Genomic DNA, 19305 nt, shown 5'->3' on the forward strand with positions numbered 1-19305 from the left:
ACCTCGCCGTGCCCGGCTCTGCCCTCAGAGTTTTCCCTCTCCTCGTTCTAATTGGCTGAAGTCGCCGCCGCATACTGCACGATATTGGTGACTTAGTGCCCCCCCCCCCCAACGCCCTGAACTCACCCGCCACCCCGGTGTTACCGCCGCCTTTCTCAATTTCGTTGACTCGGCTCAATATTGATGTAAAAGATTCTCGCGAAATAGTATCGTTAAGAAACGGTAGGGAGAGAAAGTCAAACCTGTTTTTTTTTTTTCTTTCTTTCTTAGCTTTAGCCTACTTCTGGACCCTTTGCAACTTCACCTTCAGTCGCTGACGCCTACAGGAGGTTGGAGGGGAGAGGGCCCGACCGCAGGATGCTTGGGATGCGGCTTAATAGTTGTCTTTCAGGAAATAGAATTTGGATAATTACGATTTTGATCTGCATGCGGAATTGCAATCTGCTTTTAAAGTGCTTCGGGCGCTGCATGATGCTACATGGGTAGCTGGCAGCTGGGCCACATTGCATTGTTGTCAGCATCTCTTTTATTTTCCATTCTTTCGGAGTTTTGTTTGGCACCGATTTAGACCTTTTTAAGTCAGTGTGAGTGGGAATAACTTCTGATACACTGGTTGCTTCTGGCGAACATTGTCTATATTCTTATTTCTGTTGGAAGAAGGAAAAGCGTATGGTACTAGAGCACAGAGGCTATGGGAGCCCAGGAAATGTGTCAGTTTGATTCCGCAGTAGGATTTGTTGTAGTATTTTTGAGTTGTGATGGTTATGATGCATTAATAGAATTTTCCTCTTGGGTAAACTGCAGTCCAACTCAGAATCTTGATATTTGCTCCTTGCACTTGAGAGTTGAAGGAAATTGTAGCTTAATTGCTGCTCCAACATGACCTCAGAGTTTTTCAAGTACTCATTGGTATAAATTCTTTTTAATAGGGCTATTTGTGAAGATGAGGGACTGTGGCGTTCCGATTTCCATTCTCAGGAAAATCTGGAGTCTACCTCCTTCCCCAAATTGGATGTGTGGTGATGCTTTATAGGACACGTCTCTAGAATGGTGCCAGTTTGGAACTGTGCTCAAGCCACTCATCTTCATACCGTGGTCTCTATAGCAGCCCATGGACTAAAGCAGCACTTTGGACAGAGACTTGTCCAGCCATAGCTGGCGTGGAGGCCCGGTGTACTGCATGGTGGTGCACGTTGAGGTGGGCGATAAAGTGTAAGTGGGCCACAGAGGAAATGTTAGTTGGAAGAACCTTCCCTGGTTATGTAACTGTTTTGTTTTCTAGGGAGTGACTAGGAAGCAGTCGGGCAGGTTCAACTGTCATTAGAGTCTTTGATGTTGGTTTAAATTCCAGTAGTTCTGTTCCTTTTATTTTCTTTGCCCAGCCTCCACATCATTTTCCAGTCGTCAGCTGGGTGAGACACTTTAATGGCAATACATTCATCTCCACCTCCCATTCTCTTTCTCTTATTTTCTCTTTAGATGTCTTATTCAGCGGTGTTTTCCCTTTCCGGGCCGGGCCTGGGTATATTGTATGCACAGGGTATATAGATTCACTGTTAACTATAAATGCGTTTAATTAATGTCAAGGAGTAGCACCTGTTTTCTTCAGAAGCCTGTGGTAGCAGAAGAAAAATGGAACAAAATGAACTAAACATTGTTTTTCTTTTTTTTCTTTTTTTTAAGATTTTATTTATTCATGAGAGACACACAGAGAGAGAGAGAGGCAGAGACACAGGCAGAGGGAGAAGCAGGCTCCATGCAGGGAGCCCGATGTGGGACTCGATCCCGGGTCTCCAGAATCAGGCCCTGGGCTGAAGGCGGTGCTAAACCGCTGAGCCACCCGGGCTGTCCCAGAACTAAACATTGTTCAGTGTATTTTAAAGATTTTGTTATCTTGTAATTTATAGATAATGGCTAATATTCTTCAGCATTTTTAGGATTTAACCTGTTAATGTGAAATCTGATGTCCGTGGAAGTAGTTAAGAGAGCAGGACTTGAAACCAGGTCACGGGTGCAGTTTTGCCATTTAGTAGCTTGTGTGGCATGGTCCCCTTTTTGGGCAGGTAATTTATGTTTCTGAGCTTGTTTTCCTTATGTACAAAACAGATGAGAAGGCTTGCATTGTCTTCCTTGACAAAGTTGTTGTGAAGGATGAGATGAGAGAAAGAATGTGAGAATGCCGTGTAAAAATTTTTATACGTGTAAAGTATCACTTTTTACATATAAATTTAGTATTTTTGTTTTAAATATTTTAACATCAATTTTTTTTAAAGATTTTATTTATTTATTCATGGGAGACACAGAGAGAGAGAGAGAGAGTGAGGCAGAGACACAGGCAGAGGGAGAAGCAGGCTTCATGCAGGGAGCCCCACGTGGGACTCAATCCCAGGTCTCCAGGATTAGGCCCTGGGCTGAAGGCAGTGCTGAGCCACCTGAGCTGCCCCTTAACATCAATTTTTAAAAATGCACATAAGGAATGAGAATGTGTTAGAGCTTTTCCACTTCCCCCCAGTTTTTTTTTTCCCACTTCCAAAATTTTGTGATTCTTTCTCATTCTTAGGAAATCCTTATGTAGTGCCTAGAGTTTTGGATTCTTTGGAATTTTTGATTATTCTGAGACAGATGTCAAGCTTATTGAGACTTTGAGCTTCTTTAAAGTATCAGTTTAAAATATTAAAGGAGGGGCCCCTGGGTAGCTCAGTCAGTTAGGCGGCTGGCTCTTGATTTCGGCTCAGGTCATGATCTCAGGGTCCTGGGATCCAGCTCTGTGTTGGGCTCCACAGGGAGTCTGTTTGAGGATTCTCTTTCTCTCTCTCTCTCTCTCTCTCTCTTCCCCAACCCTCCTTCCTGTCTCTCCCCGCTAGTGTGGCTCTCTGTCTAAAATAAATAAATCTTCCAAAACCCCAAATCAAAGGAGGTTATAAGCCAGGGTTTGTGAGAAGCACTGTTGAGTAAAAAAATACTTTATATTTGTCTGCATTATTTAGTATAGAAGTTGGCAGAATTTACTCTGTAGGCCAAATGTGGCCACAGCCTGTTTTTCTGTATGGCCTACGAACTAAGAATGACTTAGAAAATTTTAAATGATGGGGGAAAATAAAGAACATTTCATAGCATGCACAAGTTATATAAAATTCAAATATCAGTGCCCATAAATAAAGTTTTACTGGAACACAGTCATGCTCATTTGTTTCTGTATTGTCTATGGCTATGTTGGCAGTACAACAGCAGAGTTCTTGCAGCAGAGACGTGGCCTGCAGAGCTTAAAATATTTATGATCTGGCCCTTTACAGAAAAGGTTTGCCAACCCTTGATTTAGGACTTAAATTTTTTTGCTTTACTGAGCACAGGCCTTATTTCCTGTCATAGCATTTTAGTGGCTAAGACCCCTGGAAAGGTGCTCATTTGTGCTTTGGAGCCACATAGACTTATGTTCGAATGCCAGCTGTGATATTTATAAACTTTGATCCTGGACAAATTAATTAACATCTTGATTCGTCAGGTATCTCCTTGATTGAGAATAACTAGAGAATCTGCCTTAGACATTGTAGTGATGATTAAATGAAATTTGTAGTGACGATTAAATGAAATGATACTTGTCAATGCTTAACACGATATATAGTAAGCACTCAGTGAGTCATAGATGATGATTATAATGATGATGATTATGCCTAAAATATTGTAGGTCACCCTTGCCCCTGTATTACAGAGTTGTTTTCTTTAGTGGTATGTTACTTGTTACTGAATTTTCTCCTTTAGTGAAAACATTAGTTAATAGCTGATAATTGGAATAACTTGAGAGATTTCCCATAAATTGTACTTTATTTTTATTAATCACTTATTTATTTATGTATTTTTAAAGATTTTATTTATTTATTCATGAGAGACACACAGAGAGAGAGGCAGAGACACAGGCAGAGAGAGAAGCAGGCTCCATGCAGGGAGCCTGATGTGGGACTCCATCCCGGGTCTCCAGGATCGCGCCCTGGGCTGAAGGCAGGTGCTAAACTGCTGAGCCACCCAGGCATCCCAATCACTTGCTTATTTAGATGATAAAGAATGGTTGGAAGGAAAATTCTGCTCTGTTTTGGAGATCCTGGCTCTTAACCACTCCCTGGTACTGTTCTAAGTTTGCAAACTGAATTTAAATATCACTTCTAATTTGGTACTGGTATTTTTTTTGAGAAAGATATGTGAGAAGAACCTATTTTAATGAGGCCAGGGTGTTAGATAATTTTCCTTACATGTGTATGAGACTCTGAGTTTCCCTTATGATTTGCATTAGCATCTCCAGAACATCCTCTTCAGAGTTGAAACAATAAAACTATTTTTTTCTAAAGGTAGACCTACTTTACTCTCTAGAGGCTTTGATACTAAGCTGCTTTTTGAAGTATTTGGTTTAAATTATCTTACAATTGAGAAATTGGATGTGCTTCTCAACTTCAAGTACTGGTTTATTTAACATGAATACCAAATTAAAAGTGCACAAATAAAGGTCATTGTTCTAACTGAGTTAAACAAAACAGAATTGGGGTCATTGTGGCTCTTGCATTCCTGCAAATCATGCAGTTTCTGCCTTGGATGATGCTTGAGTGCAGTGGGATGATCCAAGGGAGATAAGGGAGGACGTGAATGTTTCTGCCCTGTCCTTGGTAGAACAGGGGGAAAGAAGCAAAAGGGCCCTCCAGTAAAAACAGAACAGCAGTATCCGGAGAGAACTGAGGTGTAGGCTTCTAATTGTAGCACCTCAAAAAAAGGTAGAGGCTTAAAGAAGACTCAGTGTCCTGAGGAGACAGTATTTACTCTTGAGGTTAAAACAAACACACAAAAGCAACCAGAGATTATCTAGAGAAGTGTAGTTTGAGAGTGAACATTCCCCAAGGTAGTAAAATACAGAGATTTAGTAAAATAGATGTTTACAGTTTCACAGTAAACCTGGACAAGGAGGTCTTCCATGGTATTGAAAGGAGATTGTTTTAGGGCAGGTAAAAGGAAATGAGATAGGAGGTCTTTGGTTTAATTAATTACTTTTTAAAAGAAGATTTTATTTACTTACTCATGGGAAACACAGAGAGAGGCAGAGACACAGCCAGAGGGAGAAGCAGGCTCCATGCAGGGAGCGCGATGTGGGACTCGATCCCAGGACACCAGGATCATGCCCTGAGTGGAAGGCAGATGCTCAACCACTGAACAACCCAAGTGCCTCTTTGTTTATTTTCTTATAACAAATACATGAACCAGGAATGCTCAGAGTAGAAGTAGAATTCTGGTTTTCAGAGAGATCTTATTACTTGTCTTACAGTCATTTATCCATTTACTACCTTATTATTTTTTTTTAAGATTTTATTTATTTATTCATGAGAGACACACACACACACACAGAGGCAGAGACACAGGCAGAAGGAGAAGCAGGCCCCCTGCAGGGAGCCCGATGTGGGACTGGATCCCAGGACTCCAGGATCACACCCTGAGTCAAAGGCAGGCGCCAAACCACTGAGCCACCCAGGCGTCCCTACTACCTTATTTTGTACTGTGGACTATAATGTACACTAATACTGGAGGTTGCGGAGATGGAAAGCATTGAGAGGAAAAGCATGCATGACGTATGCATTATGAAGTGTTCCAATATGTTTGCATTGTCTCTATCAGAAAAAAAGCAGTGTATTCTGGGTAAGAATTCTAAAGTAGATATTCCATTTCTTTGCATTTATTTATTTATTTATTTATTTTCATTTCTTTGCCTTCAAATAGTAAAATCTTCATTATTTAGGGTTCAATCTTATAATCTTGGACAAGGCTTAATCTTGACTTCATTGTTTTTATTTCCTTTTGTGTAGGATGGAGAACCTGACAGTTCTTAGTAGTTGCTGTATATCCAGTGGTCTTCCAGATTCAGTAGCAGTACTGGCTCCAGTAGGATGAGGGAAACCAGATCTTTTATCACTGAACTGAAAAGTATCCTTTGAGTACATACATGTATTTTGCACCATGTGAGATTCAGTAGAAAATAGATATTAAAAAAAGATGGCATTGAGTCCGTACTCTCAGGAAGTGTTGATTTCATTGGGAAGATAGCTCTATTATGAAAAAGAATGTTATAAAAGAGTAGGCAAGAGGATATTGGGATGATCCTTGATGTGGCAGTTTGAGGACTTGGGATGTACTGTTGGAGAGGATACTTTGTGGCCTTTGAACATTTGTAAAATGAGCCTGGTAGTCTCCATCTAGCTCTGAAATTTGGTTATATTTTCTCTAACAGAACAGCCACTCTCTGAATCAGCTTGTCAGGGACAGCCCATATGAACTGTTCAATCCAGGCCAGATTTTTGCACTCATTCTGTGTAATAGCTTGATTTACTAGAAACTGAGAAAGGGTTATTTAAATTTCCTGGAAATGCATTCAAGGGACAGCGTTTCTCCTGAAAAGTCAGGCATGTGAGAAGTGGCAAGACATGTGTCCTTGCTTCTGAGGCAGTAAGTTTGTGCCTTGGATGTTATTCATTTTTGCTTTTTTTTAAGGCCTTCACTTATGCAGTTTTCTTTTTTCTTTTTCTTTTTTTTTCTTTTAAAGATTTTATTTATTTATTCACGAGAGACACACACACACACACACACATACACAGAGAGAGAGAGAGAGAGAGGCAGAGACACAGGCAGACAGAGAAGCAGGCTCCATGCAGGGAGCCCGATATGGGACTCGATCCTGGGTCTCCAGGGTCACACCCTGGGCCGAAGGGAGGCGCATAACCACTGAGCCACCCAGGCGTCCCTGCAGTTATTTTCTTCTGTAGATTATCATTCTCTTCTTATTGGATTATCTCTTTTTGTATGCTGACATGCCTTATGTTACTTGCAGCCATGATGATTAATCATTCACCGAATGCTGTTCTTGCACCTTCCTTTCAGTAATAGGACCCTCACGTTTTATGTGGGGACATGGTGCCCAACTAGACTACATTTCCTTGTCTTTCTCCTACAGCTAGGTGTGACCATGTGATGAAATTTTGGCTAAGTAGGTGTGACCGGAAGTGATGTGTATGGTTTCTGGGTCATGGCCTTAGCAAAGAAGCTAGTTCTTTTCTATTCCTTTTTCCCCTTTTTGCTGAGGACACTGTAGTGCTGGTACACATTATTCAGCCTTATAGGTGAGAGCAACGTTTTAGTAGGAGAAGGGTTCATAAGATGGATCCTTGGGTGACCTTGTGGAGCAGAGCCACCTACCTACTAGCCATGAACTGCTCATTTATCTTCAGATGGTTAAGTGAGAGAGGAATAAAATTCTCTCTTGCTTGAGTCACTAGTATCTTAACCAAATAAATACTTTTTCTTAAATCACCCTTTCCTGCAGCTTATGACTTCCTTCAGCTGTTGCCCATTTTTAAAAAATATTTTATTTATTTATTTATGAGAAATCCAGAGAGAGAGGCAGAGACATCAGTAGAGGAAGAAGCTGGCTCCCTGCAGGGAGCCCAATGCAGGACTCAATCCCGGGACCCTGGGATCACGACCTGAGCCAAAGGCAGATGCTCAACCACTGAGCCACCCAGTTGGGCATCAGTTGCCCAATTTCTTTGATCCCTATGCAGCAACAGTTGTTTATATTTGCTATGTCTACTTCCTCATCACTCATTCTCTTTTATAGCCTGATTCATTTGAGCTCTTCTTGTTCTAACGCTCTACTGAAATTGGTTTTCCCCCCAGGTTTATTGAGAAATAATGGACATCACTGTATAAATGAAACATATACCATGATGTTTTAATTTACATATGTTGTGAAATGATTGCCATAAGGGGTTTAGCTAACATTCATCTTCTCTTAGAATGAAAAGAAAAAAGCTCTCCTTGTAATGAGAACTCTTCGGAATTACTATCTTAGCACCTTTCCTATGTATCCTATAGCAGTGTTAGCTTTCTTCATCATGTTGTACACAACATCCCTAGGACTTACTTATCTTATAACTGGAAGTTCATACCTTTTGAGCATCTTCTTCCAATTTCCCCTTCTCCTCATTCCCACCTCCAGTAATCAAAAGTCTTCTCTCATTTTCTGTGAGTTTGGGGTTTTTAAATGTAATCTAATTTTTCTAAGATTCTTGCATGTAAGTAAAATCATAGAGTATTTGTCTTTCTCTGACTTAATTCACTTAGCATAATGCCCTCAAGTTCTATCCATGTTGTTGCCACTGGTAGACTTTCTTGTTTTTAAATGGCTGAATAATACTGCATTGTATATATGTACCACAGCTTTCTCATCCATTCATCTATTGATGGACACTTTAAGTTGTTTCCGTGTCTTGGCTATTGTAAATAATGCTCCACTGAATGTGGGGGTGCAATATATTTTCCAGCCAGTGTTTTTGTTACCTCTGGATCTGTTCCCGGTAGTGGAATTGCTGGATCATATCGTGGTGCTATTTTTATTTTTTTGAGGATCCTCCATACTGGTTTTCATAATGGCTGTACCAGTTCATGGTCCCATCAAGAGTGTACACAAGAGTTCCCTTTTCTCCACATCCATGCCAGCATTTGTTATCTCGTCTTTTTGGTGATGGCTCGAACAGGTGTGAGGTGAGTTCTTGTGTATGTGTGGTTTTAATTTGCATTTCTCGGGGATTCCTGGGTGGCGCAGCGGTTTGGCGCCTGCCTTTGGCCCAGGGCGCAATCCTGGAGACCCGGGATCGAATCCCACATCGGGCTCCCGGTGCATGGAGCCTGCTTCTCCTTCTGCCTGTGTCTCTGCCTCTCTCTCTCTCTCTGTGACTATCATAAATAAATAAAAATTAAAAAAAAATTAATTTGCATTTCTCTAATGACTACTGATGTTGAACGTCTGTTCATATATGTTCTTTGGAGAAATGTCTATTCACGGACTTTGTCCATATTTTAACTGGGTTGGTAATTTATTTATTTACTTATTTATTGAGTTGTAAGAGTTCTTTATATGTTTTGGATATTATCCCCTTATCAGGTACATTTTAAGTATATTTTTCCATTCTGCACATTGTCTTCCCTTTGATGGTTTCTTTGCTGTGTAGGAGCTTTAGTTTGTTGTTGTTCACTTGTTTTTGATTTTGTTGCTTGTGCTTTGGTGACCATGATGGCTGTAGCTTTATTGTATAGCTTGAAAAGGAAGTGTGATTGCCTCCCTTTTTGTTCTCCCATAGGATTTCTTTTGTCAATTTGGGATCTTTTGTGGTCTCAAATAAATTTCAGGAGTATTTTATCTACTACTGTAAAACATGCCTTTGGATCCTTGATAGGGATTGCATTGGATCTAAAAATGGCTTTTGGTAATATTGGTATTTTTACAGTATAATTCTTCCAGTCCATGGACCTAGGCTAACTTTCCACTTATTTGTGTCTTCAATTTCTTTCTTTCTTAATTCTTTAAAAATTTTTTGTGTGTCTTCGATTTCTTTCAACAGTGTCTTACAGTTTTCAGTGTAGAGATCTTCATCTTCTTAGTTAAATTTGTGTGCAAGTATTTTGTTTTTTATGTTATCATAGGTGGAATTGATCTCTTTATTTCTCTGTTAGAGATTTTGTTATTGTTACTGTATAGAAACGCTACTGATTTCTGTAAAACGATTTTGTGTCCTGCACCTTTACTGAATTAATTGATTAAAAGATCTAACAGTTAAGTCTTTAGGATTTTCTAAATATAAAATCATGTCATTTATAGATAGAGACAACTTTACTTCTTCTTTCCAATTCTGATACCTGACCTGGTACCTTTCTTTTTCTTGCTTGATTACTCTAGCTCAGACTTCCAGTACTATGTTGAATAGGAGCAGTGAGAGTGGATACCCTGGTCTTGTTCCTAATCTTAGAGGAAATGCTTTCATACTTTCACCATTGAACGTGATGCTAGCCGTGGGCTTGTTATATATGGCCTATATTATGTTGAGGTATGCTCCTTCTGTGCCTGATTTCTTAAGACTTTTTATCATGAATGGATGTCGAATTTTCTCAATTGCTTTTTCTGTATCTGTTAAGATGGTTATGTTCTTTTTTCCCCCCATTCTTTTAATGTGATGTATCTCATTGATTGATTTGTGTATAGTGAACCATCCTTGCATCCCAAGGATAAATCCCACGTGATCATGGTGAATAATCTTTTCAATGTGCTGCTGAATTCAGTTTGCATTTTATTAAGAATTTTTGCATCTATATTCATCTAGGAATATTGGCCTGTAGTTCTTTAGTTCTTTTTCTTTTCTAGTAGTGTCCTTTTCTGTTTTTTTTTTTTTTTTTTAAGATTTTTATTTATTTATTCATGAGAGACAGAGAGAGAGAGAGTGAGAGGCAGAGACACAGGCAGAGGGAGAAGCAGGCTCCATGCAGGGAGCCTGACGTGGGACTCGGTCCCGGGTCTCCAGGATCACGCCCTGGGCCCAAGGCAGCACTAAACTGCTGAGCCACCCGGACTGCCCCTTTTCTGGTTTTGGTATCAGGATCATGCTGACCTTGTAAAATGAGTTTGGGAGTATTCCCTTCTTTTCAGTTTTTTGGAAGAGTTTGAGATGGATTGATAATTCTTCTGTTGGGTTAAATTCACCAGCCCTTTGCTGCTGGGCCTGCCTTCATCAGATTTTTGATTTAGTCTCCTTATTAGTAATAGGTCTGTTCAGATTTTCTGTTTCTTTCTGATTCAGGCATGGTAAGTTGTATGTTTCTAAGAATTTTTCCATTTCTTCTAGGTTGTTTGTTCAGTTTGTTGGTATATACTTGTTCATATGAATTTTTTTTTTAAATCGAGGCTACAGTGACCTGTCTTGCCAAAGCCAGTGATCGGTTCAATGTCTACATATTATTGACCTCTCACATTTCACATTAGTTGATTAACTTCCTCTGACCTACTTGCTGTTCATTCTTCGTGTCTTTTTGCTGGCTTATCTCTATCTCCCTACTGCCGCCCTAAAATTTGGAGTGTCCCTGGGCTCTCCTCAGGTGATTTCATCTATTTTCATAACCATTTCTGATACCACTTATATGCTTATGAGGCTTATATTCCCATCTCTAGTACCAGTTTTTCTTCTCTTGAGCTCAAAGTTCCTCTGACTCCATTCTTCCACTTGTATGTCTAATAGACCCCTTGAATGTAATGTGAACAGAGCAGAGCTATGCATTATTCTTTCTTTCATCTACTCCTCTTGCCACCTCTCCCTAGTCTTTGCTATTTCAGGAAATGGCACCACCATCTGCCTACTTGTGCAGGCCCATGGAGTCATCCCCCATTTTTTCCTTCTCATCTCATTTTAAGTTCTGGCAGGTCCAGTTTATACTCTGAAGCCTGACTACGTCTCAGTTTTATCACTGTTAAAAACCTAGGTAGTAGCCTTTCTCCTCTGGAAAACTACCCACAGACTTCTCTGCCTCTACTTTTGTTTCTGTCCTACTGACTACCCCATGCCCAGGAGCCAGAAGTAATGTTAAATGTGAATCTGATCATATCACCTGCTTACTGATTTTCTAATGCACTTAACACTAAAACTGAGACTTAGAATTTTATCATGGAAACAAAACCTCCATCTCATGGAATTTATGAAACCCTATATTAGTGGTCCTCAGCTGGGGAAGATTTTGCCCTTAGGGGACATTTGGCAGCGTCTGGAGACATTTTTGACTGTCAGTCTCAGAGTGAGGTGATAGGGGCAGCACATTCCTGGAATCTAGTGGCTGGAGGCCAGGGATGCCTAAACATCCCACAGTGGACAAGACAGTCCCCACCAACAAAGAGTAGTGTGGTGCAGAATGTCTGTCGTGCATGATCTGGCTTCTGGCTCTCTCTTCAACCTCATCGTCCTTTATTCTCTTCTTTGTTCACTGGGCTGTAGTTAAAATGATGTTCTTCCTTTTTTAAAATTTTACTTATAATTTGAGAGCTAGAGAGAGAGCATGGGCAGCGGGGAGAGGGAGAAACAGGCTCCCTGCTGAGCCAAGAGCCCAACATGGGGCTCAGTCCCAGGACCCCAGGATCATGACCTGAGCCGAAGGCAGACACTTAACTGACTGAGCCACCCAGGCACCCCCAGTGAGGTTTTTCTTATTCCTCTTTTTTTTTTCTTGTTAGTAAACTTTATTTTTCAGAGCAGTTTCAGGTTCATAGCAAAATTGAGTGGAAGGTACAGAGATTTCTCATACACTGCTTGCCTCCACACAGGCCCAGCCTCCTTATTATCAATCAATACTTCTGTCAGAAAGGTACGTTTAATTTATAACCCCCTTCTCCACAGGGTGTTTGAGGGGCAGGGGCTCCTGTATAGATACATACTGTATCCCTAGCATTTTTACTTAATAAATACTTGTTGATAACAGAAGTGCCTGAATCCGTCACGGGAATGGAAGACAGGGTTTTCAGTGACAATAATAAATCAGATGTCCAACTGGGAACATTGGGGAAGGTTATGATCTTCTGGCAGATAGGGGAAAATTCCTGAGGCAAGGCTGCCTTCGCCTTTATTTTGTAGTTAATTTTGTAGAGTAGAGGAATTTACCTCAATTTTTGGGAAGAGGCACATGACAAGAGTAAACTGACAGCAGGGACTTTTTAAGAAAGAAGGGTTATCTCAGGTTAAACTTCCATTTTGCCTTGTATTTCATACTGGTTGTCCCTGCGTGTTCGTGAAGCTGAATGCTCATAAGATCATTGAATATTGCAATTTATGTCAGCTTCTAGGGAGTATGTGATCTTAGCTTTCTTCAGAATCAGGATTCCTTCTACATTATCCTTGGAGGGCAATCGTCTGCCCTCTACTTCTGTAACGTCTGGAAGCTCAGTTACGTGACTGCCCAACACGTTTTTTTTTTTTTTAAAGATTTTATTTATTCATGAGAGATGAGAGATGAGAGATGAGAGATGAGAGAGAGAGAGAGAGAGAGAGAAGCAGGCTTCCATGCAGAGAGCCTGATGTGGGACTCGATCCCTGGTCTCCAGGATCAGGCCCTGGGCTAAAGGCAGCACTAAACCACTGAGCCACCCGGGCTGCTCCTGCCCAACTCTTTTTAAAAAGAGTTTTTGTTGTTTAGAAATTGCTCATTATATTAAAGTGGAATGTACCTTCTTGCATTTCCAATACAACATGGATCTGCTTTATTTTTCACATGATAGCTCTTTAGCTGTCATGTGAAAAATGGCTGGTTCTTTTATCTTCCCACCAGCCTTTTCGCTTTCTAGGCTAACTGTACTCCTTTTCTTCAATTTTTGCTCATATGACAAGGGATTTAGATCCTTTTCCTGGCCCATCCCTAACATTTTTGGGACTCAGGGCAGGAATCCAAATTAAAGTCCATATGCCATATGTCTAAAAATGTGCAAGCTATAAATCAGGCTTACTGATAAAGATGTTCCATTGCCTACCTTTATAAATAAAACTTCATAATGACCTAAAATCAGAATCAGAGAGAGAATTCTCAGATTCCTCTGTGTTTCAGTACAGAACATAGTGAAGTGCAAAGAATGGGCTCCAACCTGACCTGTCCTTCTCACTCCAGGTTCCTTGCACGAGGGACTTGGTACTTGCACAGAGGGGACATGCATCCCCACATACTTTTCACACAGCCACTTTAAAAAGAAAGTATATTTTTTAGTAATCTCTACACCCAGTGGGCTCAAACTCAGAACCCCAAGGTCAAAAGTTGCATGGTCTCCCCGTAGTGGCAGCCAGGTGCCACCACACGGCAACTTTTTGACCATCCCTTGGGCCTGGGGCTGTAAATACTGATGATAGAATCACCTGCTGTGGGAGGATCAGCTCAGGGAAGACACCTGAGCAGACCTATAAGTAGATTCCGTGGTCCTGGGAAGGTGAGGGCTGGGATGTGTAGGCCCTGAGAGCAGCTGGCCCCATGCCATGGTCAGGGGCATGGCCGGTGGGAGACTAGGGCCTTGCCCTCCAAGGATCCAGGCCTAGGATGGGGCTTCCAATTGCCTGGGTCCAAGGTAGTACTGTTCTATCACAGTCAGACTTTGGCCTTCATTTTGTTTGCCACAGCTGGTTATTGTGGAAAGTGTTACAGTCCCTCTTACAGTGCTCCACGTTAGACATGTTGTTTTAATTAGAGCGTCTTAACCAGTGTGCCAGACAATGCTTTGAATGTGTCACAGATGGACCAGACATACTGATTTCCTGAGTCCTCAGAGAGGATGGTCGGTGACAGAGTGGTAAGAGCTTCAAGGCTGATCATTACTGGCCACCAACAGCATGGCCTATTTACCTTGCTGTATCTGTACCAGTACTGGCATTTTCTGTACGTGTCCTAAGTGAAAAAGATTGGCAAAGCCTGCTCTAGACTGATGTACGATCACTCTGCAGGGCTCATAGTACGAAGTGATTTGCATACAGCTTTAACAGCATTTCTCATCACATTATTTGGTTTGCCTGACAGTGTTGGAGGTGTCAAAGTAGGTTTGTGCTGTTCTTATTAATGAGGATATAGATGTAGGTTAAGTGGCTTTATATAGCTACATACTCTCAGTCAAGTAGGGCAGTTGAAACTAGAACTCCATTCTTCTGACTCTTATTTTGTTACATTCTCTCTACTAACCCAAATTGGCTTTCTTGTATTTTTTTGGACAGCCTATCACTTCTGGTTCATTTAGGCCATGCAGGCAATTACATTTTTCGTAGAGTTTTTCTATCCCAACTTCTGTTATGTCATCTGCCTTTTTTATTTTTTTATGTCATCTGCCTTTGTTGATACTTTTTAACCTCAAGACTCAGTTCTACTTTTAATCTCTATTAAAAGGTTTATTTTTCATTTTTATTTTTATTTTGCTATTTGATCCATTGTGTTGAAATTTGATTATCTGTATTATTTATTGTGGTAGCTCTCATCCCTAGATTTGTGTCATATTTATAGTTAATTCTTTTTTTTTTAAAGATTTTATTTATTTACTCATGAGAGACAGAGAGGCAGAGGGAGAAGCAGGCTCCATGCAGCAGGGAGCACAACATGGGACTCGATCCTGGGTCTCCAAGATCATGCCCTGGGCTGAAGGCGGCACTAAACCACTGAGCCATCTGGGTTGCCCTTTATAGTTAATTCTTGAATGACATGAATTTGAACTGCACAGGTCCACTTACATGCAGATTTTTAAAAATAAATGCAGTACAGTACTATAAATATATTTTTCTTATGATTTTAATAACTTTTTTGGTTTTGTTTTAATAACTTACTTTCTCTAGCTTTATTGGAAGAACACAGTATATAATACATAGAACATAAAATATACATTAATTGACTTACCGGTAAGCCTACTGGTCAGTGATAGGCAATTAGCAGTTAAATTTTTGGGGAGTCTTAAGTTATATCTGCCTGTGTAGTGGTTGTGCCCTTAACTCTTGAATTGTTCAAGGGTCAGCTGTAGTTATTACAGTGACATTTGTTCAAAATGGTTGCCTTTGAATTGTTTATAGAAGGTTAGATTACATTAAGGTAGGAAGATGTATATTTTAGAAATATTTTTTTCATAAACCAGTTATAAAAAAGTTCTAGCACTTAAAGCTGGTTTTTAAAAAATATTTTTTATTTATTTGAGAGAGAGAGAGAGTGAGCACACAAGCATGGGGGAGTGGCAGAGGGGTCTGCTCAGAGGAGGGGCTCCCTCCTCTGAGGAGGGAGCCTGGTGCGGGATTCCATCTCAGGACCTCGGGATTGTGACCCGAGCCCAAGGCAGACGCCCAACCAACTGAGCTATCCAGGTGCCCTATAACTAAATTCTCTTTTTATTTAGTGTTCATTCTGTATTGATCTTTATAATGGTATTTTTTTTTAAAACCTGGTCATTTTGCTTCAGTTACTCAACTAAATGGTGGATTGATTCAGAATTCAAATCTAGGTGTGTTTGACCTCAAAATTTTCCTCAGTGCTACTCTTTTAAGTATTGTGAAATGACTTGTAAACATTTATCTTGGTCTGGGAAAGGGATGTATTTCAGATTAACAATTTTTAATTTTTAATTATTTATTTATTTTTAAAGATTTTATTTATTCATGAGAGACACAGAGAGAGAGGCAGACACAGGCAGAGGGAGAAGCAAGCTCCATGCAGGGAGCCCGATACGGGACTTGATCCCAGGACCCCAAGATCATGCCCTGGGCTGAAGGCAGATGCTAAACTGCTGAGCCACCCAGGCATCCCTAGATTAACATTTTTTTAAAAAAAGATTTTATGTTTTAGTAATATATCCATCCAACTTGGGGCTTGAACTTACATCCCTGAAATTAGGAGACACTTGTATGACCAAGCCAGCCAGGCTCTCCCCAGATATATATATTCTTATATTTGGAAAAATGGATTCTCTAATATTACTCATGTATGTTCCCTACTCTCTCCAAGAATTATCTGGTCTAAAAGTCAGTAGTGTTGAGGTTAAGATACAGAACTTCTTGTGCCTCCGTAGTCTATATTCTTCATTTGTCTGCTTCCCTACTTGGGAGCAGGTGGTCAATGAGAGAAGAGCATGGTGTTTATCTATTTCTTTCTTTTTTTTTTTTTAGGATTTTATTTATTTATTTGAGAGAGAGAACATGAGTGGAGGGGAGGGGCAGAGGGAAAGGGAGAAGCGGACTCCCTGCTGAGCAGGGAGCCTGATGCAGAATTTGATCCCAGGACCCTGAGATTATGACCTGACTGAAAGTAGACGCTTAACCAACTGAGCCACCCAGGAGCCCCAATGTTTATCCATTTCAATTCTATGTTTCTTGTAGAGAATCTGGGATTTAATCCCAAAGGCTTTCTGAGTGGTGAAGATTGGGCTTTTTATATTTTAACGCTTATTTTTGTTAGAACTTTTGGTGGAGAAAAAAATCTTGTGAAGTGTAAGCAACCAGGCTGGCTTTTGTGTATCAACTTGCTAGCCAAAATGATTTCTATGAGGAGTTGTATTTGTTGGTTAAGCTCAGATTTGAAGGAATGGTTGCTTAGCATTCTAATGCAAGTTCTATCTCTTTTCTCTTGTTCTTGAGTTTCAAGGTATGACCAGAACCTCAAGGTAGCACTTTTCCCAATTTCTTCACAATAACTTTCCCATACTTAGATTTTGTGTTCCAATGATCTAGATTGCTGTACCCACCTCCCTCAACTTAAGTTTCTTGGGGTCACTCTAACTAAGATTACAGGTTCCGTAGTCCTACTGTACTTATTAAATTCTCTGCTTGTTTTTCAATGAAATCTTCTTTATAATCCTCAATTCAGGATTTGTCTTCATTAAGTGGTAAATATGTCTTAATAATATTATCAACTGCCGACATTAGTTAGTTATTATTGAAATGCCAGGAACGATTCTTAAGCCCCTTGCATATATTACTGACTGAATCATTACAGTTGCCCATGAAGTAGTTACTCATACTAATTTTTTTTTAAAGATTTTATATATTTATTCATGAGAGACACAGGCTGAAGGAGGAGCAGTCTCCACGCGGGGAACCTGATGTGGGACCCAATCCTGGGACCCCAGGATCACACCCTGAGCCGAAGGCAGATGCTCAACCACTGAGCCACCCAGGCATCCCATGCATACTATTTTTTTTATCGTGGTAAAATTTACATAAGAAAATTTGCCATCTTAACCATTTTTAGGTGTATAGTTGAGTAGTATTAAGTATATTTGCATTGTTGTGAACAGATCTCCACAACTTTTACATCTTTAAAAAACCAATACTCGGTGCCCATTATACAACAGCCCCTCACTTCTTCCTCCCCACAGCCCCTGGTCACCACCATTCTTTCTGTTGCTATGAATTTGACTACTTTAGATGCCTCATATAAGTGGAATCTTAAAGCATTTTTCTTTTTGTGGCTGACTTCCCTTAGCGTAATGTTCTTTAAGGTTCATCCATGTTGTACCATGTGATAAGATTTCCTTTCTTTTTGAGGCTGAATAATATTACATTGTATGTATTGACCACATTTTGTTTATCTGTTCATTCATTGATAGAGACTTGGGTGGCTTCCATCTCTTGGTTATTGTGAATAGCGCTGCTATGAGCATGAATGTGCAAATATCTCTGAGATACTGCTTTCAGTTCTTTTAGATACGTACCCAGAAGTAGAATTGCTGATTCATATGGTAATTCTGTTTTTAATTTTTCTAGGAACTGCCGTATTACCATACTGTTTTCCACAGCAGGTTTGCCATTTTACATTCCCACCACCAGTGCACAGGGGTTCTAATTTTTCTCACATCCTCATCAACCTTGTTATTTTCTATTATTTTGTTTTTTATCTTTTTGTTAGTAGCTATCCTATTGGATGTGAAGTGGTATCTCATTGAGGTTTTGTTTTGCATTTGCCTAATGATAGTGATATTGATGAGCGTTTTTTAATATGCTTGGCTCCCATTTGAGTATCATCTTTGGAGAAATATCTGTTCAAATCCTTTGCCTATTTTTTGTTTTTGTTTTCTGTTGTTGAGTTGTTGGAGTTTTTGGTATATTCTGAATATCAATCTCTTACCAGATACATGATTTCAGATATTTTTCTACCTTTCTGTAGGTTACCCCTTCATCCTGTTAATAGAGTCTTTTGATGTACAAAAGTTTTTAATTTTGATGAAGTCCAGCTTACCTACTTTGTTTTTTGTTGCCTATCCTGTTGGTGTCCTGTCCAAGAAATCATTGACAAATCAACGTCATGAAGTTTTTTCCTTATGTTTTCTTGTAAGAGTTTTATTATTTTAGCTCTTTTGTTTGGATATTTAACCCTGTTTGAGTTACTTTTTCTGGAGAGTATAAGGTATGGATCCAATTTCACTTTTTTTGCATATGGACATCCAGTTTTTCCAGTACCGTTGTTGAAAAGACTGTCCTTTCCTTTTTTTTTTTTTTTTTTTTTTAAATTTTTTTTAATTTTTATTTATTTATGATAGTCACAGAGAGAGAGAGAGAGAGAGAGAGAGGCAGAGACACAGGCAGAGGGAGAAGCAGGCTCCATGCACCGGGAGCCCGACGTGGGATTCGATCCCGGGTCTCCAGGATAGCGCCCTGGGCCAAAGGCAGGCGCCAAACCGCTGCGCCACCCAGGGATCCCCAAGACTGTCCTTTCCTGACTGAATAGTCTTGGTACCCTTGTTGCAAATCATATATGTCCATACTCATGGTGATTTTGTAGATGAGGTGATTGACATTGAGGTGTGACTGCTGGAGTACTAACATATTTTTTCTTTTTAAGAATTAACCTCAAAGTAATCTATGCTTGGTACTATAGGATGAAAGAAGTTTTTAGGATTCTGATGTCTTTTTTGTGGTTATCTTTTCCCAGGAGGATAAGTGTCAGCAACTTTGCACCCCCCTTCTGATAGGT

The 19305-nt window shown here is 40.1% G+C and overlaps 1 protein-coding gene across 2 annotated transcripts in view; it reads left to right on the forward strand.

Moving 5' to 3' along the window:
* Positions 1 to 291: 291 nt before the first annotated feature.
* Positions 292 to 19305, forward strand: part of ARHGAP32 (Rho GTPase activating protein 32) — a 291250-nt gene continuing 272236 nt past the window's right edge. The window contains exon 1 of one of the 2 annotated variants that reach the window (XM_038535656.1): positions 292 to 329. Coding sequence is in view for 1 of the 2 variants with exons in the window: in XM_038535655.1 (XP_038391583.1) it covers positions 1181 to 1212 (32 nt within the window). In the remaining variant the exon portion in view is untranslated. Of the gene's footprint in view, positions 330 to 543; positions 1213 to 19305 lie in introns of those variants that run through there. The other variant, XM_038535655.1, reaches the window with a different exon arrangement.

The sequence above is a fragment of the Canis lupus genome, chromosome 5 (assembly GCF_011100685.1).
Source record: "Canis lupus familiaris isolate Mischka breed German Shepherd chromosome 5, alternate assembly UU_Cfam_GSD_1.0, whole genome shotgun sequence".
Taxonomy (NCBI): Eukaryota; Metazoa; Chordata; class Mammalia; order Carnivora; family Canidae; genus Canis; species Canis lupus.